The sequence below is a fragment of the Podarcis cretensis genome, assembly GCF_951804945.1.
Source record: "Podarcis cretensis genome assembly, chromosome: 11".
Taxonomy (NCBI): domain Eukaryota; kingdom Metazoa; phylum Chordata; class Lepidosauria; order Squamata; family Lacertidae; genus Podarcis; species Podarcis cretensis.
The window spans coordinates 4,475,218-4,499,781 of NC_137180.1; the positions used below are offsets into that span (position 1 = coordinate 4,475,218).

The 24,564-nt window shown below is 42.7% G+C and overlaps 1 protein-coding gene across 3 annotated transcripts in view; it reads left to right on the forward strand.

Moving 5' to 3' along the window:
- Positions 1-24,564, forward strand: part of VPS13A (vacuolar protein sorting 13 homolog A) — a 150,099-nt gene that overhangs the window by 37,309 nt on the left and 88,226 nt on the right. For all 3 annotated transcript variants that reach the window (XM_079995966.1, XM_079995964.1, XM_079995965.1), the window contains exons 13-20: positions 1,948-2,119; positions 6,133-6,195; positions 8,351-8,480; positions 13,576-13,670; positions 15,025-15,167; positions 21,207-21,408; positions 21,498-21,612; positions 22,248-22,384. In XM_079995966.1, the coding sequence (XP_079852092.1) occupies positions 1,948-2,119; positions 6,133-6,195; positions 8,351-8,480; positions 13,576-13,670; positions 15,025-15,167; positions 21,207-21,408; positions 21,498-21,612; positions 22,248-22,384 (1,057 nt within the window). The remainder of the gene's footprint in view (positions 1-1,947; positions 2,120-6,132; positions 6,196-8,350; positions 8,481-13,575; positions 13,671-15,024; positions 15,168-21,206; positions 21,409-21,497; positions 21,613-22,247; positions 22,385-24,564) is intronic.

Sequence of the window (24,564 nt, forward strand, 5' to 3'; positions counted from 1 at the left end):
AGCCTGCATTCGCTCCATAAGATGCACACACATTTCCCCTTGCTTTTTAGGAGGGAAAAAGTGAGTCTTATAGAGCAAAAAATACGGTATGTCCAATTCTGGGCACTGCAATTTAAGAAGGATATTGACAAGCTGGAACGTGTGCTGCAGGGGCAACCAAGATGATCAGGGGTTTGGAAAGCAAGCCTTATGAGGAATGGTTGAAGGAGCAGGGTATGTTTAGCCTGGAAATGGGGAGACCGAGTGGAGATATGATAGCCATCTTCAAATATCTGAAGGGCTGTCGCATGGAAGATAGAGCAGACTTGTTTTCTCTTGCTTGAAGGGTAGGACTTGAGCCAGTGGCTTCAAGAAGGTAGATTCTGACTCAGCATCAGGAAAAACTTTTCTGAGAGTAAGAGCTGATTTGAGACGGTTGCTGATTACCCAAATGGGTTGGATATTATCCCTCGTCACGTGATGGAGGCAGGAGAGTAAAGAACAATGGGAGGCAGGTGCAGTCCCCTCAGTTTTTCTCTCTCCTGCCTGATGGATCAGATCTTTTCACCTGGCTCTCACTGATCTTCCTTTTCAGTTAACTTTTTCAAATTTCAGCTGTTCCTTACTGTTGTTTTTTTTCTGGTGTTTTCCAATTTTTCTTATTTCCCTTTAATTTCCTTCTGAGTTTGGTCTCTAACTTTCCTTTCTCTCTCTCTCTGCTGAGGTAAAATAATAATAATAATCCTCCTGTGTCTTGCCGCTTCACTCTTACTTTTTCCTTGACTTTCCCTTCTTTCCTTTCATTCAGTCTCTATGAGAAAATGTGTCATATTCCTGTCAGTTTGCATTTCTTAGTGCAGAAAGTATTGATCTCATGTGTAAAGATCTTTCCTATTCTGATCAATACAACAAACTACTAGAAGCTTCTATGTGTGAGAGAAGCGTAGGCAGAAGGGTTAACGATTGTTTGGGTTATACCTTCTGGGAAGCTGCTTTGAACGAGTTCTCTTATCTCTATTCTGCAGAGTCATGCTGACTAGAAATATAGGCCAAAAGGAGCCTGGGTCTTACTTTTCTCTTTCTCTCTCTTCCTTCTGGTGTGGTGTTTCTTAGTGCTAAGGTTTAGTCTTATTATGAGTTAAGTTCATAAATGCTGCAACTGGATTTTATATGGACTTAGCCAATCCTGATTGTATTGGATTTGATAACTATTATGCTCATTTGCCTTCAGCGCAAGTAAAGCTCTGCTGAATGAAGTACTATTAGGACAATTGGTCTTACCTTTTGAAGCGTAGATTTGAGAGAGGTTGCTGATGATACAAATGGTACCCATCTCTACTGTGGTCTGCAGTAATATGGGAAGGAGGGGAATTTACTATACATTTTCCTTTCTGGCTAAGATCAATGTGTAATGCTGCTTGGCAAATCTGAAAAAACGGAGGTGACCGCACCTGCCTCCCAGAGGTCTTTGCTCTCCTGCCTCCGTCACATGATGAGGGGAAATACCCAACCCATTTGTATCATCAGCAACTTCTCAAATCTACACTTCAGGGAGCGGATTCCCTCAGGAGCTTGTGGACTCTCTTTCACTGGAGGTTTCTATAAGCAGAGCTTAGATGGCCATCTGCCATGTACAATCTTGCTGAGATTCCTGCACTGCAGGAGGTTGGACTAGATGTCCCATGGGGTCTCTTCCAGCTCTACTGTTCTATGATTTTATGAAATGTTACACGTTCCAAAAATGGAAAGCTGGACAAATCTGGATTCTGCTGAAATCTTGTTGTGGTAAAAAGTTCCAAAAATTTGGTAGGGAAGAATTCCATAAGCATCCCATAAGAACATATTAAACTTTTGTGTGCTTTGGAGGAAAATCAATAACTGGGTTCTTTTGCACCAACTTAAGACTCATAATATGTCCTTTAAAAGGAAAAATCCTTTTTCATATTGTGTTTTCTTTCCCCCCATTAGGTGGAAGTACGTTATACTTGGCATTCTTGAAGTAAATGTCCAACCAAAGTTACAGATGTGGTCTTGGGAACATATTCGTTACCATAGGAATAAAGTGAAGAGCTATAGAGATCTGTACAAAACAAAAATAACATCAAAGAAGCCTGCCGAGGAATGTTTGAACATGCTGGAAGTTAGTACTTTGAAATTACTGTTAATTTGGAGATTAACTTTCATAATAAACACTAAAAATTCTGTCTGCTTTTCCTGATAGTTTTCTAAATGCTGGTTTTGCATATTTACTTACATATTATGGTACACCATTTTTAGTTTGTGGGGCATCATATCCAGTGGAAAGGGTATTCACCCTGTCGCAAGACACTAGACAGGAGCAAAGTCATGTGGGAAGCAGGCTGGACTCAGTTTTTCCTCCTGTCTAGACGCAGACAGTACATTCCTCCCAGCTCTCCTGACTCAGCTAAGTTTTTTACTAGTTTCTGAACCCACTTTTTTTCTTTAGATTTACCTTATCATAGTTTTAGTTTTACAGTTCTTTGTGCATTGTGGCCCCCTCCCCAAAGCCCCTTTCCGTTGCTCTTTACATTTGGTTGTTCCGCTTATATGCCCCCTTTCTTTTATTCCTTAGTTGTTTACTTACATTGATAAATTTTCCAGAACCGGTGCCCTTGCCGCAGCACCAATGGCCGTTCCCGCCTTCAGGCGCAGCGGCCCACTGCCAGCACGCTCTTTTTCTTTCCCTCAGCAGCCTCTGCGACCACTGCCGTTTTTTGGGGTCACAACTGTATTTCTTTTGTTTTGGTGTGCGCACTACTTGTGTGACTGGTGGTGTGGTGTTTGTGTTCTCCTGTCCTGATTTAAAAACAACTTGGCCACCTCCTCCCAGTTTGCTGTTTTTACACTGGCAACGGAGTGAGTGTCCTTGTTACATCCCTGCCTGGCTGCTTCCATTGGCCTTTGATCTTGAAGCCTGCCTGCCTGCCTGCCTTCTGGTTTGCTTTGGCGGCGATGGAGTGCCTGCCCCTCGTCCTCATCTTCCTGGTCTGCAGCTGTGACAAGGAGAGAGTGTGTAGCTTCTGTTTTCCCCCCACTCCTGCTCCACGGTGTGGCAAACCAAGTTGAGTGGTTTGGCATGAGGCTTTTGCCTGCCTTTTCTCCTGGTCCACGGAGTGGCAAACAGAGACCTTTGGGCTGAATATATCTATTCCTCCTCCCGGTCCATGGTGTGGCAAATGGAGATGAGTGTTTATTTGGTGAAAATCGGGGGCTTTTTGTTTCTCTCTGTGTGTGCGCGCGCGTGCCTCTTTGCTATTCTAATGGCACATGGAGAACACTTGTGGCTGAAGCAGCCCACCTCCAAAAAAGCAAAGCAAAAACAGCATGGTGCCCTCTAATCTGGGAGGTTTGCTAAGACTGCTCCCCCAGACCTTCCAAAGAAGCGTCTTTCTTCCATAATTTTACCTTAGTCCCAGGCTTGCCAATACAAAGCAAGCCTCAACTCCTAAAAGTGCTTCCACTCTGTCAAAGGCTAAGACTATACTGCCACCTGCTGGCAAGGGACAGATTGATGCTTTATCAGATTCTGAGCCAGAATTCTTAGGTTTTTCGGCAGAACAGGTACAAGAGTATCATGTTCCCTCGCCAGCCATTTAAGGTGCCCCACTCCACCCACCCACTTCTCAAACCTTTCCAGCCTCATTGATTGAGCAGTTAAAGAAAGCCCTAATTGCTTCACTGAATTGCATTTAACTTACTTCCAAAGAAGCAGCCTAAGTTTTTTTTATTAAGCAACCCATTCTGCCACCGGGGGGGGGGGGGGGGTGGAGTTGGATCTTAGGGTCTCTTCCCCTAACTCCTTCATCTCTATGGGGAAAGAGGCTGAGGATGAGTTTTCTTTTCCTTCCTCTCCACCCTCTTTGCTAGAAGCAGAAGTTGATGATGATTAGAGTGATGGTTCTGTTCAAGACGAATCCTTTTCTATAAGACTGTTCCAAGAGGCTAGTGCCCTCATCCTGAAACATAAGATAATGCACACATTGGAATTATCAACTCAGTCTGATAAAATGTCAGCCTCAAAACCAGAGAGTGAGGTGGCTGTACTAATTGCAGCACCTCAGCTAACTTTATGTTGGTGCCATCAGTATTGAAGGTGGTTGTTAAGTCTGAGCTTGACACGCCTATGTATTCTAGAAAGAATAATGCCCTGGCTGACGAGTTATATGATATGGGTCCTGAATTCATGGCATATATTAAGATCCCTGCCACAGACTGACTGGTGTTAAATCTTTCATCTGATCCCTCGGGAGGGAGATGCCCAACTCCGGGACATGACTGACAGGAGGCCGGAGTTCGCTCCATTTAAATTCATGAAGCAGCTGCCCTTTCCTTAAGAGCTTCCTGGGTTGTTTCATCATGTGACCAAGCATGCATTGTGTGGCTTGAGGACTTATTGCAATCAACACCAAAGTCGGAGTAAGCTACTTAAAGGCTCAGGCCTTTATGGCTGATGCCTCTATGGATTCCATTCAGTTTTCAGCTAGAGCGGTGGTGTCCCAGGTAGCGGCTAGATGCACTTTGTGGCTAGACTGGAATGCGGATGCAGCATCTAAAGTGAACCTTTCTACCATTCCCTTTTCCGGCGGTCACCTTTTTGGGAATTGAAAAATGTCCTTACTGAATCAAAGGAAAAATGGAAAGTTTTGCTAACCCAGAGAGATTACAAGTGACCAGCCAGTTTCTCAACAAATGCTTCTCAATCTCAGTCCTTTCTCCTCTTTGAACCCAAATAGACAAAGGGACTTTATATTCTGATCCCACCCCTTTTGTTAACATTTTCAAGGTAGGCAAGGGTTCCAGCGGTTCCAGCCTTCCTCAAATGCAGACAACCAAACAATGAACTCAATGACGTCTCTTGTGGACGGCTCATCTTTCTAGCTTTCTTCCCGCCTGCAAAAGTCTGTCTCCGACTGCTGAGTTAAGGAAATTGTTTCAGAAGGTTACCTAATAGACTTCATTTTGGTTCCTCCCGATCATTTCGTCGCTTCTCCACTACCAAAAAACAAACTTTGTCTTCACGCTGTTTGGTCTTTGATTCACTGTCTTTCCATGGGAGCTATAGTTCCAGATCCTTCCCACCAGCGTCTTTGTGGTCTCTACTCCATATTCTTCGTTCTGCTCAAAAATAGGACAGAAGAAATGGCACCTCAGTTTCCTAGTGAAAGCGCCAACCTTTCAAGAAGCTCTCAAAATAGCATCCTTCTCAGCACCTTCTTGGATACAGTGAAGGGGGAAGTGTCTCTCCAGAGAGGATAGTCAGGATCAAAGCAGCAGCATCTCTTTTGATTTCATTGAAAGTAATGTTCATCAAATTTATTATGAGGCAGCCTGGTATATTTCCAGAATTATTCTGTGCTCTTATTTCATTCATTTATGCTTCCATTCTGACCCCTGAAGCCCTAATCTTCCTTCATTTTCCCCAAAGCATTTTTCTATTTTCATAGCCCCTATTTTGCCTACTCCAAATTTCAAGTCACCATTTATATTTAGTCATTAAGTTTGAATTGTACTAGTACAGAAATGAATAATTAATTAATAAATAAAGAAGGACTCCACTGGGCTCTGATTCTTTATTTTTCTCTATAGCATTCTGTAATTTGATTTCTGGTCTCCTGCAATAGGACCTACCTAAAGCCACCCAGCCTCTTTCCTATATCCCCTGTGTCATTCCCTTCAGTACTCCTGAAATTTGTATTTTACTATGGTGCCTTTTCAGAAAAGAGTTTGGTAGTAATTTAAATACTAATAAATTTATTATGGCATAAGCTTGTGTGGACTAGAGTCTATTTCTTCAGATGCAAGAAGTGTTACTTTGGCAGGTTGATGGAGTAGAGGGAGGAATTGTAAACAGTGAGATTAGAGGGAAATGAAATGAAAATTACAGTGTGTAATTGCTACATTAAAGTTTAAATATATGTAACTATTCACACAGTAGTGTTCATGATAATACAAATATCATTTAACCTTGATAAATTGTAACGCAGCTGTTTCACAACTTCCTCTAACTCTGACCAGAGTGGTGGGGGGAGAGATCTACCATAACATTTCTCTTTTCATAAATAATTATGGAGGAGCCATTTTGCCATTTCTCTGTGTAGTGACATTTTATGTTACTTTCAACCCCCTTTATAGGAACTAGAGAAGACCTTGGACATATTCAACATCACTCTGGCAAGACAACAGGCAGAATTTGAGGTAACTGCTCTAAAGTGAATTTGATTTTATGGAAACCATGAGTTAGTTGTTTAACATCTTTGAGGTTAAAAAGATTCTATTTGCTCCTAGCTTGGAGAAATGCATAGAAGTCTTCAACAACAGCAAGCTCAAATTAAACTTCCGTGGAACAGTTTCTGTGTATACATTTCAAATAAGTTCCAGGACCTCAGTCTTGGCATCTCCTTTTGGGATGTCTATAGATTCAACAATTAAAGTTCATTGCACTTTGCAAGCTGTCCTGTCTCTCCTTTCTCAAGAGGAAGAAAGCACTTTTTCATGCCTTTAAAGCCCCCTTTGCTGCTTTCTGCCTGTTTGTGAGCTGAGCTACCCAGCTCAGAAAGCAGGATACTGCCTTGAGCAGGGGTCAGCAAGGCTTACTGGGCATGGGCCGGATCACTCCCGCGGAGATTCCCTGTGGGCTGGACTGGCGCAGTGCGATGCCGGAAATCGCATCTGCACATGTCCAGATGCCAAAAATCGTGCATGCGCAGAAACGATTTCTGGTGCTGTGGACATGCGCAGATGCGATTTCTGGAGTCAGGGAAGAGAGTCCCTGCACCGCGCTGTGCCAGTTTAGCGCAGCGCATGGGGACTTGCCGAGTGGGCAGCTTGGTTTGGGGGTGGCTCATGGGCCAGTTAAGCAACCCTCATGGGCTCCTTCTGGCCCATGGGCCTTAGGTTGCCGACCTCTGGCCTTGAGCCTTCCCTTCCCTCTTCCAAACAGAAGCTGTTGCTTAAAATTAAGGGCTGGAGGAGGAAATTGCTATTACTTTAAAGCCCCCTTTGCTCCATTCTGCGTGTTTGTGAGCTAGTTCAGTGTTTCCCAACTGAAGGCCATATGCTTATTCCAAGGGGGCCACAGGTGAAAAACGTGTAAATGGGCCATAGTGCAAGGCTAGGGGGCCACAGAGGGAAGTGAGAATTGAAAAAAGGAAAAAAAAAATCATTTTTAAAAATCCTGATTGGCTGACTATCTCAGCCAATCACAAGCAGGTAAGGGGGCAGCCCACTAGGGCCTAGTGCTCCTTTTTGCCACATACATTTTCTTGGAGCAGTCCCGGTTTGTTTCCAGGGGAGGAGAGGGCGATTGCTCAGGCTCCTGCTTTGACCAGTAAAGCCCGTGATACAGAACCCCAATGTCCAGTAAGTGTGGGGGTGGGGTGGCAGTGGGTAGGGCTGGGTGAGCCAGAGCTGCTTGTTGCCAGTGCTGGATCTGGTGGCAGCCTGGGTCTGACTCTGCAAGGCACAGGGTACAAACCACCCCAGCACCTAGCGGAGTGGGGGCACCTGCTGCTGCTGACTCCTTAACTTCCCCTTTAAAGCAGCTCATTTAAAAGTTAGGATTGCCTCTGAAATGGGAGAGAGCTCTGTTAAGGCTTGAGGCAAAACATTGGATGGAAAGGGGGGAAAGGGAAGGAGCTTCTGACGGGACACTGCAATCCTCATCATGTCTACTCAGAAGTAAATCCCACTCCAGTGGGTCTTGCTGCCAAGTAAGTCAGAGTCAATCTAGGATTGTTGGTTTTGAGGAGAAGATAGGATGTAGAGAAAGCAAAGCAAGGAGGTAGTAAAGAAAGAAAAAAGGGGGAAACCCTCTGAAGTAGCCCTTGTGTGTGTGTTGGCTCTTGTGGATTCACAACAAGGGAAATTGCCATCTTGAGCGAAGGTGGAAGAAGCAAGGGACCAGACACCTAGTGAAAGGCGCATACTAGGAATCTGAAGTCACAGTGCAAGCCTAGCCATGTTTACTAGGAAGCAAGTTTTTTAAAGCAGGAACTTGGGGGAACTGAGTTCCTTTACCTTTTAAAAATTAATAGGGGGTGGGGACTGGAACAGATATATACACCCAATACCCAAGCCAAAAATCCATCTACATCTCTAATCAATAAAGTTGTGGCCATTTCTAACCCAGATCATTGTCTGCTTGAGTTTATTAATCATTTCTTACATTTAGCCATGGCCTGGGGGTGGGGGGTGGCACAGCAACTGCACCCGCGATCTGTCTTTCTAGCCATTTATTTATTTATTTTGTGATGAGTTCTACTTTCCCCCCCAGGAAAAAAAACACTGGCTGTATTGAATAAAGATATTGAATGTTAAACTTTAAATAAGATTGTGTTGTTTTGCATAATAGGCAACTAAGGCTGGATTAAAGATTTTCAAAGCAGGGGCTAAACAAGATGATGAAGACTCTGGTGGCTGGTTTAGTTGGATGTGGGGTTGGACTGGAGGAAAAGGAAAAGAATCCACACAAGAACCCAAAGGTATGTATATGTCTATTTTGATTTAGGAATATTGTGAATGTTCCCAAATTGCCCAGGTTGGGAATAATATGCTGTCAACAGGCCGGAGGCCTGCTGAAACTGAGAAGTCTTCAAATGGTGTATAGATGCCATCAAAGAGTCTGGAGTTCACATCTTGCAATGTTGCTATGGGGAATACCCTGATTTTTTTAAAAAACAGCTAGATGCCAAACCCTGCAGAGAACTCCTTTTGTAGACTGGAGATCCAGGGATCATCCAATTGCACTGCAACTATTAAGAACGTAATGAATTCTTTATGTTAAGAAATTTAACTCTTAACTGAAGGTTTTTTTAAAAAATCTTGGAATTTCTATTTCCTAAGATAATACAAGACCTTCAACTTCTGTATCAGTACCAGCCTTCCTATAAGTCCTCAACATTGAACATAAATCATAACCATATTTAGCAGGTGACTGGAAAAGCTGAAATTGTTGGATTTCTACCTATTTAATTTATTGTTACTGTTACTGTCCAGACCGCTTTTTTCCATGATGAATATAAACCCAAATCAATTATCTGTCAGAAAGTCATTAGGCATATCTGTAACAGGTGAATAGGAAAGTTGTATTTGCTGAATTTCTGCTTATTTACTGAATTTCCCCTGAATATTTAGTGCATTTTAATTCCTTACAAAATCGAGGTGATTTGTACTCTCAGTATGAAAATTGGTACAAAGGATCTCTTGGTAAAGGGATAGAAGCATTGGTAACTTTGAGGTCGGGCTGCTGTAATGCACTCTATTTGGGCTGCCTTTGGGTATGGTTCGGATGCTCCAGCTAGTACAAAACGTGGCAGCCAGACTGCTGATGGGGACTTCTGATCAAAAACATCATTGTTAAAACAGCCACACTGGCTGCCCATCTACTACTGAAACATGTTCAAGGTTGAAAGCTCTGAGCAACTTAGGTGCATGGTGTCTTAAGCCTTACACCCCTTGATCACTGAAATCATCTGCAGGAGTGTTGTTGGTCATTCCCCGTGTTGGTGAGGCTCATTTGACAACAAGAAACTGACTGAGCCTTTAGTGTCATCAGCCCTGTGGAATACTCTACCAGTTGAGATTCAGCAGATGCATTCTGTGCCAGCTTTTAAATGCCTGCTGAAAACTTTTCTGTTCCACCAGGCCTTTGCAAACAATTAAAATTACATCCTTCCACAGTGGTTAGTTAATGTTTGTTTTTAAGTCTCTTAACTTTTTATGGTTGTTACTTTTATTGCTGTAAACTGCTTTGAGAAATATATATTTATGACATAGTGGTATATAAATGTTTTAAGTAGAAAGAAAAGGACAAATTCTAGCAATGTTACAAAGAAACAAGTCCTAGTGATCACCAACATGCATATCAAAGCCTGGAGATTCTTATAGACATACAGTCAACTAGTGGCACAGCTCTGCCGATAATGTTTATAGTAATAGTGTCATACACAGTTGAAACAAGTAAATTGCTCTACAGTTACAGATAGGTAGCCGTGTTGGTCTGCCATAGTCAAAACAAAAACAAAAAATTCCTTCCAGTAGCACCTTAAAGACCAACTAAGTTAGTTCTTGGTATGAGCTTTCGTGTGCATGCACACTTCTTCAGATACCTTCTACAGTTAGTTATCTACTGGAAGCTCAAAGTCCTGTAAGTGGGAACAGTTGCAAGAAAGGGTTCTTCACATGGCCATATGTAGAGGCAGGGGTCATACATAAGTAGTAATCGCAGACAGGCACCTCCTCACCATCCCACGGCGAAAGTAGTACAATGGATCAGAAGACCTGTACTCCGGATGTTAAGCAGGTTTCACAACAGCTGCTTGGAGGGAGGGGCCGCCACCACTTTATTAGCAATAGGGAAAGCCAAGGGCCAGTCTTGTAATTCCCTTCACCCAATAAAAAGGATGCTTGTTACTGGAAAACAAAAATAGAAACCCAGCCTACATGCCTGCTCCATGGGAGAATAATAATACTGTCAATATATACATAGAACACATATGGAGAAGATTTTGTAGAAGGGGGAAAAAAGCAGCTCACCCTTAGCTGAATTAAGTATCACACAACAATGAAGCATCCAAGCTTATATATCAAAACAGTTTAAAATCTGCGCCTGAATGCTGGAAGATCTGGATTTGACAAATAGAGTTGAATGTCATCAGCCTACAAATGATATTGAAACCCATGAGAATGAATAAGCTGGCCCAAGGATAAAACGTAAAAAGAAACATCAGGAGACCCAAAAGAACACATTGGGGAACTCCAACTGTAACAAGAAAAGTAAATGATAAATGACCTCCTGTAGAAACAATAAATGTATGGCCTACAGATACTAGGCAACCCACCTTTGAATAGTATCACAAAATCCCAGGTCACTGAGAAACCCAGCAAAAGAGCATGATCAACCATATCAAAGACTGCAGAAATAAAAAAAGGATTAAGGATAGAATATAAGCCTTTTGATTTGGCAATAAAGTCTTTACTGATCTTCATAAGAGCCATTTCAGTGGAGTATAGGGAACGAAACCTATATTGCAGGAGATTCAGGGCCAAGCTAGAAGAAAGAAATCAAAACAGAAAGAATAGCGTGCTCCTAAAGTTTAGAAGCAAAAGGCAGCAGAGAGATGGGATGATAATTAGAAAAAGAGGAAGGCAGAATAGGTAAATGGCTGCTGTTTCTTATACAGTAGCTGTATTCTATTGCTGGTGTTAAAATTTGAGCTGGACTTTCAGATTTTCTTGTATCTTCAATATTTATATGTGGGGTGTAATACAAGACTGCTTTTTGGCTCGCTATTGTTTAATCTGTACATAAATGAAGGCTTTTAGTAGCTTTCTTGGCCCCATCCCCCAGTTGGCAGTCAAATTATGCAGACAATTTGGCTCTTATTTCATTATCTGAAGTAGGTGTAAGAATATTGCCATCTAAATTTGAAATTTATTCTAAGCAGGAAGGCTGATCTATTAGATATAAGAGCAAAATAGTTGTGTTTGCCAAAAGGCCTAGGCAGCATAAATGACTCTTAGATGGCTATACAGTGGTACCTCAGGTTAAGTACTTAATTCGTTCTGGAGGTCCGTTCTTAACCTGAAGCATCACTTTAGCCAATGGGGCCTCCTGCTGCCGTCACACGTTTTCTGTTCTCATCCTGAAGCAAAGTTCTTAACCTGAGACACTATTTCTGGGTTAGCGAGTCTGTAACCTGAAGCGTATGTAACCCGAAGTACCACTGTATTATCAAACAGTGTAACTAATTTAAATACTTGGAGCTTACCGTATTTTTCGTCCCATAGGACGCTCCGTCCCATAGGACGCACCTAGTTTTTTGGGGGGGAAATAAAGGAATTTCCCCCCCCTTATTTCCCCCCCCCCAAAACCAGGTCGGGGAACAGCGGTATGGCAGCGCTGCGCCTCCCAGTTGTCCCCCGAGCTTGTGGGGCTGGCCGATGTCTGCCCTCGCGCTGAGCGCCCCTCGCGCCGGCGGCAGGCTGCTATCCGCAGTGTGGGGAGCCCCGTGGGAACTCCCGCAGGGCTCCCGACGCTGCGGATGTCTGCCCGGCGCGAGGGGCGCTCTGCTTAAGGGCGCCCCGGGCGGCAGGCTGCTATCTGCAGCCTAGGGCTCCCCAGGCTTGCTGACAGCTTCCTGAAGCCTGGAGAGCGAGAGGGGTCGGTGCACACCGACCCCTCTCACTCTCCAAGCTTCAGCGAAAGCCTGTATTCGCCCCATAGGACACACACAGATTTCCCCTTCATTTTTGGAGGGGAAAAAGTGCGTCCTGTAGGGCGAAAAATACGGTAAATGTGGAAGCCACTTACGACATCTGCCTTTTTATTGGACGCTATAGAGGTCGTTGTCTGATATAATCAGGGATAAATGTTTTTGTTGCTAAACATTGTGACTATATTCTGTACAGGGCAATCACAATTTACACTGACTTACGCAATCACAGCTTTATGTAGACCACCAAAAAATAAATAAAAAGGGGTGGGAGATCCTTGGCTACTAACTTTAAAGGCTCTTGAGATCTTGCAAGGAAATCTCAAGTTCTCTGGAGATCATGCAAGGAAAACCATGGAAACAGCTTGATTACTGAGCTCTGGGGCAGTTGTGCGAGGTCTCTGGGAGGCTCCTGCAGCATCTCACAGGATCTCAGACAGCCTCAGTCTCATGAGATTCTAGACAGTGGGTACAGTTCCTGGGGTTGTTCTGACTTTGCACAATTTTGCCTTTCCTCCAGGAATGTAACCCTTGCGTAAATTGCAGTTACACTGTATTGCCCTTGATACAATTTTTTAAGGAATAAAGTCCTCCATCAATTTCAGAATTTTGCAGAAGGTCAATCTGATTGTTTTCAAAGGTGATTTTAAAAATCTAAATAGTTTAGGAAACATAACAATTTTAAATTTTGATTATTTGCAGTTTTCTTTTGGGCCGTAGGACACCTTGAAGTGGGATAGTATTCCTCCTATTGCTTGAAGGCAATAAATCAGCACTCCAAAGGAACCTCTCTATTTAACTTTTTTGTGATTTATCTTGTAATGACGATTCACTACAAATAATTCAACTCTGACTGACAGACACATTGGGTTGCAGCCAAAGGTTCTCTTCCTCTGATGGAAGGAGGCTCTTCCATTCACAGAAAATACATTTGGATTCATCCATTATTCTGTACCCTTGATAATGCAAGGTTTTGAATTGGTGGCTGAAGGAACTCTGAGATCAAATGCTTATCAGGCTTATGACATTGCCGCTATGGAAAGGCAAAGTAGCATAAGTGAAAACGGTGTGTTTACAACTTTTACTAAATTACAATAATAAAAAACCAATGTATTGATGTAGTGTGTCAGGTATGCCATGATGCATTATGAGAATTGAGGTGTTTTTTTATACTGAATGCATTAACTGCATGATGTCTATGACAATAGTGTGTCATACCAAACGTAAACAAACTGAAAAAGACACCATGAATCAAAAATTGAGACACTATACATACTTTCCCTTGTTTATTTGTTTGTTTTGTGACATAAGAAAATCTTTTATAAAAACTACTATTACTAATAATAATTGTTTTAAATGGTAGGCATTGAACAGCTTATGACCCCACAAGAAAAGGATAAATTATATGCAGCAATTGGTTACAGTGAAACAGCTGTTGATCCAACATTGCCCAAAACGGTAGGTATTATTCGGTTTGTATAGTATAGCATTTGGCTTTATCTAAAGTCATGGTATCTTACAAAAAAAGAACAATGATTTTCAAGCTTTCAAATTCACATGCAAGAAAAATGTAGTGCTGGCTACCTCCCAGAGGTAGCAATATATGCACACTATTTGCATACAAAAGTGCTCTAAACTATATATATAGCTGTAAATAGACTGGAGAACAATCACTCTGTGTTTTATACATTTATACATTTTTTTGGCAATGTCAGTGATTTTTAATGTGTTAACCTGGTGATTACTGTTTTTCTCCAAATGCAAGTGAAGATGGAGAAAATGTCTGGTGAATTCTTTATTTCTGATGTAGCACTGTCTCATCATGTAATAAGGGGGGATGAAGTTTTGACCTGTGTACTTCACTACAACACTGCTTTAACTTTAGTAGTAATTCACTTGAGTCGTGTCATGTCATATAAAATTTGGAATGCCATGTTTTAAAAAAACCTTTTGCATGCCTTCAATTCTGAATACAATTTGAATATTTTTATTCCTCAAAATATTTCATGTTAGATGCAGTTACAGTCATATGCTAGTCTAACAGTATTACATACATGTCATATATCTAACTCTTCCTGTGCAATGAATTTTTGAATTGTGAGCTGAGTTTTTAAAATCCAGTTCAGCATTTTCACATTAAAATACATGTGAAAAAATGCAGTTGCAACTGGACCTCATAATGAGTTTATTTTGGTTTCCCTGCCTATCTTTTTATCTTTTGTGTGTGTGTTTGAAAGAAAGGGTGCATTTCCCCCTGTTTGTTCAAAAGCTTGTATAATTGATTTTATTAGTCAGGTATCAATATGAAACATCTTACATGTTGACCACATATATATATCTTGCAGGGTCAGACTATTGTCCAATTTTAGGCTTGTCAGAATTTTTTGTGAGCAAAATCCTGAAACCAGGGTGTGATTTCAGGGTATGTGGCAAAGTAGGGGAATTTGAGGGAAAGCAAGCAAGCAAATGTTTGTCGAAATAGCAGCTCTTCTTCTGTGCCCCTTTAACTCTAGAAGCCCTGCTTCTCTAGCAAAAGGGGCAACTAGAACTCTGCCACTTCCATATTTCTTCCGCCCAGAAAGTTCCTTTATAAGTGTTAAAAAAAGAAAAGAATGAAGATAAGTTTTCATTCACCTCCCCTGAACCCCCCTCCCAAAAAAGCCACTGCAATTAGGTATAGCAGTTAGGGAACCTATTTTGGTTCAAGCCTACTGTCGTGGGACTCTGAATTTCATATTATAAAACTGCATTCATGTTTGTATTTTATTAATATATTTTGCTAGTCATGATATATTTTTGTCAATTTGTACAGTATGAAGCCATCAAACTTTATGTAAAACTATTAAGCATGACTGTATCAATAAGGGAAAACAATCAGAAACCTGAGCTGCTGAAACTTGCACTAATTGATCTGCGTACAGCAGTAACTCAACGACCTGGGGCTGAAGCAATAAGGTAGGCATTTGTTGCATTCATATTTATTCCTTGAAACAAAATTAGTTAATACTTCTGATTTGAAAACAGAATTTAAAAATTTTCTAGTTTCACTTGGAAAAGGTTACTAATTTATGGCGGTTGCTGATTATCCAGATGGGGTTGGGTTACTACTCTCTTTACGTGACGGAAGCCAGGAGAGCAACAAACTCTGTTTGCACAGTCTCCTCAGTTTTTTCTCTCCTGCCTGATGGAGCAGAACATTTTCTCCAGGCTCTCTCTGTTCTTCACAGCTAAGTTCCTTTACTTTCAACTTCTCTTTCTGGTTCCCTCTTATTCTCCTTAACTGTTTTGTGATGATGTGTTTTGATTTCTATTTCTGTTCTTGTTTGTTTCTATCTCTGTTCTCTGTTGAGGTAAAAAAAGAAGAACTCACTTTGCTGCTTCACTATTACTTTTGGTTGCTTTCTGTTCCTTTGCTTCCATTTTCCTCTGCTGCTGGCAAGGGTTTATTATTGGCCAATTTCAGACCAGCACGCTCTGCTGTGCACCGCAGCTGCATACTCAGCATTTGGCCTCTTAAAAGCCATTGGTTTACCATTACAGTACCAGCTGCTTCCACTACACCAGAAGCCGCTTTTCTCCTCCTGAGTTGCCAACTGCTACTGCGCTGCATGCACATTTAAGTCACCTGAAGGACTTTCTGCCTGTGTCCACAGTACCGTATTCACCAGAATATAAGCCGCACCTGTAATTAAGCTGCATCTTTAAAATTGAGGGGGGGGGGAGAGAGAAAAAGACAATACACAGGCTGCTTTCTGTGGGGGGAGCCACGCTGCTTTGCTGGCGGCCTTCTCCCTTCTTTCCAGTGGAGGCTTGAGAGTGGCGGGTGGGCTGCGCTCCATTGCCCCGTGCTCCTCGGAGGGGGTGGGGGGAGCCATGTCACTTTGCCAGCAGCGTAAGGTCATGAATATAAACCGCACTTATATATTCTAAACCTTTCTGTCTGAATTTGGAAAAAACAGTGCAACTTATATTCGGGCCAATACGGTATTTGTCATTACCTCAGCAGTCCGCAGCTCCTGTCAGCGCTCCTGCCTATTGACCTCCCTATGTGCTGTTTTTCGGAGTGTGCAGTAGTGTTTGGGCCAACTGCACTCTTAAATAGCTTGCTCTGTAATGGAATCCATGGAGGCTGTGCATTGCCCTGTTAATGTGGCACCAAAAAAGGCAAAGAAGAAGGCAAAGCACATGGATCTGTCTGCAGAATTGCTTAAGTGGCAGAGATTGGTTATTAAAGGTTTGCATATCAGGCAACATCATGCTTCTGGATTGCTGTTAAGATCTAATACTCTACTCGTTCCTCTTGATGGGAAAGTACCTGCCCAGACTAAAAAAAACATCAACAGTGGATTGTGAGGTGCTGCTGCCACCATGTGGTAAACTCAGACTGGATAGTATGTCCTCTGATTCTGAACCTGAGTTCATGGGGTTTTCAGTTAGTCAATTAGGGCAGGGGATGTCACATAGCCTGCCACCTATCTCAAGACTCTGCAAGCCTTAACTTAGCTGCTGGCATGATTGATCAGAGTAAGGATGCTCCCATTGCTTCTATTTCCTCAAACCTTCACATGGGTTTTCAGGCCCATGATGCAAATTCCTTGCTTAAAAAACACAGCTCCAAGGTTAAAAGGGCTGTGGGTGACTCGTCCCCTAATGCCTTTCAAGGACCGGAGGAAGAGGTGGTGGCTCATGATGGTCTTTTACCATCCTCCCATTCTCAACTATTTGCTTGTGATGAGGAGGATGAATGGGGTGATGGTTCCTTACAGGATGAGAAAGTTACCACTCTGCAGTTTACTGAGCCCAATTTTTGTATATTGCTTGACTCTCTCTCCACATGGATGCTCCAACCTCCCCTTCTAAACAAAAACCTCAGTATTCTGGTTAAATTGCCGTGTTGACACTTTGCGATAAATAAGTGGGTTTTGGGTTGCAGGTTGGGCACTCGGTCTCTAAAAGTTTCACCATCACTGGCCTAGAAGGAGCACCACTTTGGCAGATAAGCTTTATTGTCTGGAGCCAGATTTTATGGCATATCTTAAGTCTTCATCTGCAGGCCATCCAGTTGTAATTTATTGCCTGAGGAAGGGGATGTTCAACTGAGGGATATGATGGATAGGTGTTTGGATTTTGCCTTGCATAAGGTGCATAACGCCACAGCATTGTTTATGTGGGCGGTGTGTACAGCTTCCTCTTGCACAAGGGCATGCATGATTGGGTTGGAGGCTACAGCAGACCTTAAATAAATTATTGAAGGCACAAGCCTTTATGGCTGACTCAGTTTTCTGCCAGGGCAATGTCACCTCAAATTGTGGCATGCCTTATGGTTAAAAAATTGGCAGGCGGATGCGGCATCTAAAGTCAATTTGGCCACTGTTTCCTTTGGGGGGGGCGCACACCAGTTTGAGGACGGGGCATTGAAGGATGTGCTTATTGAATCTAAAGATGAAAGAAAGGTAATGAGTCAGAAGGAGAATAGGAGATACAGGTGTTTCTTCCCATATTCTCAACAGCCTCAGTCCTTCTGCACCTTCTGCAACCAAAATCAGCAAAGGGACTTCAGGTTTAGGCCACAGGAGTTCAAACCTAGATTCAAAGGCAAACAGGGCTCCCAGTGTTTCTCCAGCTCTGCTGGTCCCCAAAACACAAAAAAACCAAAGCCAATGACTGGATAGCCAGGTGGGGGGTCGACTGAAGAAATTTCTCCCTGCTTGGCAACAGTCAGTTATGAACCAGAGGGTTCTAGAGATCATTTTGCAGGGTTACAGCATAGAACTTACTGTGACTCCCCCGCCCGCTTAATTCCATCACCACTTCCAAAGCATCCAGAGCATTGGGAAGCAGTTTGGACTTTCAAGTTTGACCTTCTGAACATGGGAGCCATTGGTCCAGTCTCAGCAGAACAGCAAATTCAAGAACCTTACTGAACCATCCCCTCCCAAAAGGCCACAAGAAGTGAAGGCCAGTGCTGAATTTCAAATTCCTCAATCGCTGAGTGGTTTACAAGAAGTTCAAGATAGAATCTCTCCGTTTCATCAGAGAAGCGCTCCATGTGGGCGATTATCTTTTGCCCATAGATCTCCAGGATGCCTGCCTCCAGTTCCAATGCATTCCTATCAATAGCAGTTCCTGAGGTTTGCTTTAGGCAATCTTCATTTCAATTCCTCGCTCTTCCTTTTAGCTTGGCTTCCTCGCCGAGAATTTTGTCCAAAGTGATGGTCACGCTAGTGGCACATTTGTACCTTCAAGGGAATCATGTGTATCTGTACATGGACGACCTTCTTGTGAGGGCAAGAACACTACAAGGAGCTCAGGATCATCTCCAGGCAGTGATGATGGCCCTTCAGTCACATGGATTCTTGATAAACAAGGAAAAAAGCTGCCTTGTTCCATCACGGCAGATTATCCATCTGGGAGCCTTGCTGGACACAGTTCGGGGGTTGGTGGCTCTGTTGCCAGAGCGCATAATCAAGATCAAGGTGGTGTAATCTCTGCTGAGATTGTCCAAGGACATGACATCAAGCGTTTGTTGGCAATTTTGGGTCTTTGTATGTTAGCTTCGCAGATCGCGCCGTGGGTAAGACATCATGCCCATCTCTTTCAATGGTTTCTGCTTCCCTAAAGGGTAAAGGTAAAGGGACCCCTGACCATTAGGTCCAGTCGTGACCGACTCTGGGGTTGCGGCACTCATCTCGCTTTATTGGCCGAGGGAGCCGGCATACAGCTTCCAGGTCATGTGGCCAGCAGGACTAAGCCGCTTCTGGCGAACCAGAGCACTGCACAGAAACGCTGTTTACCTTCCCGCCGGAGCAGTACCTATTTATCTACTTGCACTTTGACGTGCTTTCGAACTGCTAGGTTGGCAGGAGCAGGGACTGAGGAACGGGAGCTCACCCCGTCGCGGGGATTCGAACCGCCGACCTTCTATCGGCAAGTCCTAGGCTCTGTGGTTTAACCCACAGTACCACCCGCGTCCTCTGCTTCCCTATCAATGGGTAATTACACACAACCATCACAAGGTGCTCAAGTTACCTCCACTACTCAATTTGTCCATGAGATGGTGGACAGTGGAATCAAATCTTTAGAAGGGAACTCCTTTTCACTTGGTGAAGTTCACCAAGGAACTGTGATCACAACAGATGCCAGTTTGCAGGGTTGGGGTATGCATTGCCAAAGGCACTTCATGCGGAGGCTATGAACTACAGCAGAGCAGGTGCACTCCAAAAATTTATTGGAGCCGAGGGCAGCCTGGTTAGCATTGGTCCATTTTGTTCAGTTCCTGAGCATCGATGATGTGCTACTGTGCACCAACAACTCCGCTGCAAAGTCACATCTGTCATCAAGGTGGAACAAAATTGGCATGCCTGCAGAGAGAATCATCACTCCTATTCAGTTGGGCAGAAAGGAATATTCTCAGTATCACAGCAGAGCATATTGTGAGGGAATGGATGCTCAAGGCAGGTCTCCCTTGTGATTCAGGAGTGCTTCAAAGTACTGTTCTTGGTGGCCATCACCTCTACACGTCGTATATCAGAGTTATCTGCCTTGTCAGTGGCAAAACATCTATGCATCTTTCACAAATATAAGGTGGTCCTCCGAACAGACCCTTCATTTCTGCCAAAGGTACTTTCACATTTCCATGTCCAGCAGGAATTGGTGCTACCAATCTTTTGCCCAGATTCTAAGCATCCGAAGGAGAAGGCATGGCATTTCTTGGATGTTCGTCGTGTACTGAAGGTGTACATTCAGATAACAAAGGACATTAGATCCACTGATTACCTATTTGTATCCTTACATCTATCAAGTATGGGGAAGAAAGTTACAAGCTTCACCTGTGCGAGGTGGATTTGGGCTTGTATTTCTCTAGCATACGAGTCACTTAAGTTACCACAGCCAACACATATATTGGCTCATTCTATTAGGTCAACAGCAGCTTTGGCTACTTTTGCCGCTAATATTCCATTACTATTACTTCCATTTGTAAAGCAGCTACTTGGTCTTCACCAAGTACATTCACCAGGCATTACAGAGTGGACCTGCTCGCTTTGGCTGATGCTGCTTTCGGCCGCACGGTCCTTCATCAAGTGGTTTAGATCCTATAACTTCAGTTGGGGAAAGCTGTGGTATGTCCCGACACATTCGGCTCATCAGCAACCACTGTAAATAGGATGACTGGTTTAGTAGGTTGCTGATGATTTGAAAGGGGCCCATCCCTATAGTGGTCTGCAGTTCCTTGCTTCTTTCCTTTTCTGTTGCATTGTTAGTGTTAACTCTTTCCATTATTTTATTTGAGCTGAGCCAGTAGTGAGGTAGGCAGATATGTACAGATTCCTTTCCAGATATGTACAATAGCTGATGCTGCTGGGCTAATTTGAAAAAACTGAGGGGATTGTGCCTGTCTCCCAGAGTTCTTTGCTCTCCTGCCTCTGTCATGTGAAGAGGGTAGTAACCCAACCCACTTGGATAATATGCAACCTACTAAATCTCTGCTTCAGGTAAGACCAATCGTCCTTTTCATGTGAGGTTAAGTACCATGTCTGCATTATCTTCAGCATTATTTCCTTGATGCTGCTTGATACAGTTTTATAGGCAAATGTGCCCCCCAACAGCTTACTCCTAAGATTCATCCTGTATTTTCATTTCCAAGTCTTGTTTCCCACATATGCTTTAGTCCCCCTGCTCAACACATACCTTGTTTCAGCAGTATATCATGGAGCTATATTCCTCTTTTTGTGTCTCTAATATCTGTTATCGTGGTTTCCAGTCACACTTTTATATATTACCATCTACTCATCAAATCATGGGATGGTAATATTGTAAAGCTTTTTTTTTTTTTAAGGGCAATATATCCAAGAGTCATCTGCGACAGGACTTAACTGTCAGGGGTCCTTTACCTTTACCTTTTATTGAAAATAGCCCCATAGCAAAACCCCAACCTTTTGTTGGTACAACTGTATGTATATATGCTCATGTAATTTTCATAATTGTTTTACACAGATTTGAATCTAGTGTAAGTGCATTTGAAGTTGAAGGCATGGCTCGGGAAAAAACAGTACCTTGCTTACTGTCATCTCACACAGTCCATTCAGAGCACAATGCATCACTCTTCACCATTATGTTTGAGACCAATCCCTTAGATGAGACTGCCAATCAAAAACTAAGAATAGAGTCACAGCCTTTGGAAATAATATATGATGCAGTAAGTAGAAATGAGTTCTAGAAGTTTTCAAAAATTAAATTATATATTACATTAGCAATACATTTTCCTGACCTTTTATACTTTTTCAGATGACTGTGAACAGCATAGTAGATTTCTTTCGACCTCCAAGTGATGTTCATTTAGAGCAACTAACATCAGCAACTTTAACAAAGCTAGAAGAATTTCGTGAAAAGACAGCAACAGGTAAACATCAAACACTTGGAATAAGTTTTTGAAAGACTAAATTCTGTGTATTCATAGCACAATGAGCACTAGTGCCAACTTTGTACTGCGTAGTGTACACGGGTAGTTCTCACTATGTGGAGATTATCTTAACATGGCTAAGTTCTTCATGGAATTTTTAAGGGTATGTGAATTGGCCTTATTTTTCAAATATCTGCATCTGAAACTCTCGTAATATTGTTGCACTGTGTAGAATGGTGAGGAGACACTTCCAGCCCATCAGCCTTGTTAAACCCTCCAGGTCTCCCCTTTAGCGGAGGAGACTGTTTTGGCTAAGCCACATACATCTGCCTTATTCCTAGTGTCATATATGACATCAAGTGTGGGGCAGGTAAATAGGCAGTTTCCTCAAAAGAAGCTTTGTAGGGAAAATCAGCCAGCTGATTGGTGACAGCTGCAAAGTGCTGGATACCTGCCTTTGCCCCACCCAGCTGTCAAATTTGGTCTGCAGGGATGGGGGAGGTGTGGCCCACCAGTCAGATCAAGTTCTCCATCTCTGGTATAGAAGGTCTTTGTTTTGCTTAAATTTATTCACTCATAAATACAGTGTTCTTGTGATCCTTCTTAATTCTCATGCTTTTCTTGTGGTTTTCTAGGCTTAGTGTATATTATAGAAACGCAGAAGGTTCTAGATTTAAGAATAAATCTTATGGCTTCTTATATAATTGTACCACACGGTGGATTCTATGAACCAACATCAAATAAGTTACTTTTGGATCTTGGTAACTTAAAGGTAAAATTCTCAGAAATATCAACTACTTAACACTTATTATTCATCTCCTAATTATGACTTGTATTTTATTGTACCTGGTATGTGGATAGTTACATTTGTGCATGTGGTGATGATCTTAAAATGGGCATTCAGTGCCATCTAGCAGTAGCAAGCAAAATTGCAGCTCCAACAGAATTTTGAATATCCCTCCCTCCTTGGAAGCCAGTTTCTGATTTTGCCTCTACTGAATCTGTACTCAAAACATTCTCTGTCTCTTCATTCCTGCTTCAGTGTTTCTCAATTTGTGTTTTTTTTTAAGAGTGTGTGTTTTATCCTGTGTCTTCTAGAGCCCCCTCCCCCCAGTGTTTCTTAATAAAAAAGAATAATTGGAGTGAAAAAGAATTTTTATCTAGTAGGCGTATCATTTCAGGAGGGTGTTGCTGGACTCCTGAGTAGGGTTTAGGCTCCGCCCTGATGATGAGGCAGGAGGAAAGAATTCTTCAGGGATGTGGTTTGCTCCCAATCAGTTTTTTTGTCCTGCCTTCAACAAGCAGATCACTTCCGCTTCACTCCCATTCTTTCTGTAATATTTACTTACCTTTTATCACTATCTTTTAAATTTTAACTTCTAATCTCTTTTTGTCTCTGCCCATCATTCCTTTCCTAAGGAAAAACAAAAGACAAAAATATTTACTTCATATTCCCTCTGTCTTTTTCCTTTTCCTAAGAAAAAAACAAAACACTTACCTCAGATTCTCTCTGTATTCTGTCTTCCCACCATTTAAGTTCCGCCCTCCCTTTGCTTGGATTGGTGGCGGCTGTTTTTTTCATCTGCTCTTTTGGGTGGGAAAGAGAAGAAGGATCATTTGAGGAGGTAATCCTCTGTGGCCTCAGCACCAGTCTCTCCAGAGCTTTATTTCACCCGGTCTGCAGCCTCAGAGCTTGTCCCTTGATTCTCCTCACGACCTGCTGAGCATTGTCTCCTCCCAGTCTACTGAACTTTTCCTTCTGGTCTACTTTTCTATCCATTATCTGTCTGATCAGTCTGGCCTAAGGGTCATTCCACATCAAATCAATGCAAAAAACAAGGGTTTTGCCACCTGCCGTCTCAGATTTTGATGAAACGTGATGTACACTCATCCCTTATGGTTGAAAGAAATCCCCTTAAATTTTTTCCCTCTATCACAAACGGTTTTGATTTTATAGCACTTCAAAGTTTCGTGAAATCTGCATTTCTGTCCCTCTTGAGATCCTCTGCCTTCTGTACACCCCCCCCTCCATAACCAATGATAAGATCTCTTTGAAATTTTACACTGGCTGTTTCTCCAATACAGAGATGGAGAGAACAGTGACGGCCTTTCATCCCACCCAAATACATCAGGGGGGTTGCATTTGAATTCTCAGTTAGTCAGATCAAGAATGCCTTAATTGCATCAATTGCTTGTGAGATGTGACATAGCTCCCCTTCTCAATTTGGGAAGCAGGAGCAACCGTAAGAGAAACCCCTCCTTCCCAGATGCCCCGTTGCCTGATGGTCATGGTGGTATGTCTCTTGGCTCTCCCAGTCCATGTGTCTTGCCCCCGGGTGGCACAGCAGGGAAAGTGTTTGCCTCATTGGCTATGCAATCTCCTGGGAAAGGCTGCTTCCTTGAGTTGGAAGAGAGTGTGTGGAGTGATGGTAAGGTCACTGAGGAACAGCAATCGCACCATCGTTTTCAGGATGCTCGTTATATGCAATTACTTTACAGAGCCTTGGCTGCTCTAGGTTTAATCTCCCCCTCAAGAAGGCCCCCCCCCCTTCTAATGGAACTGCAGTGCTCCCAGGGCCACAGTCCTCTTCCAAGTTTATTCCAACCTCCACTCTGTTTTAAAAGTTGGCTAAATTGGAGCAGGATACCCCACTCCACCCTCAGTTTAAAAAGTGGTCCAGATTGTGACTAAATATGTTATTCTGAACCCTGAATTTATGTCTTCTTTAAAATCTCTTTGCTTGTGAAGGGGATTCTCAACTGGAGGACACCACAGAGAGTCTCATACACTTTGCCTTACACAGAGTTCACAAGGCTACTGCTTCTTCTTTTAGAGCAGCTTGTACTGCCTCCTTTTTCTCAAGGGCATCTATCATTTTGGGTTGATTAATTACTCAATAACCCACAGCAGGATCCTGCCAGGGGTAGGTGACACCCCCCTCCAAAAAAAAT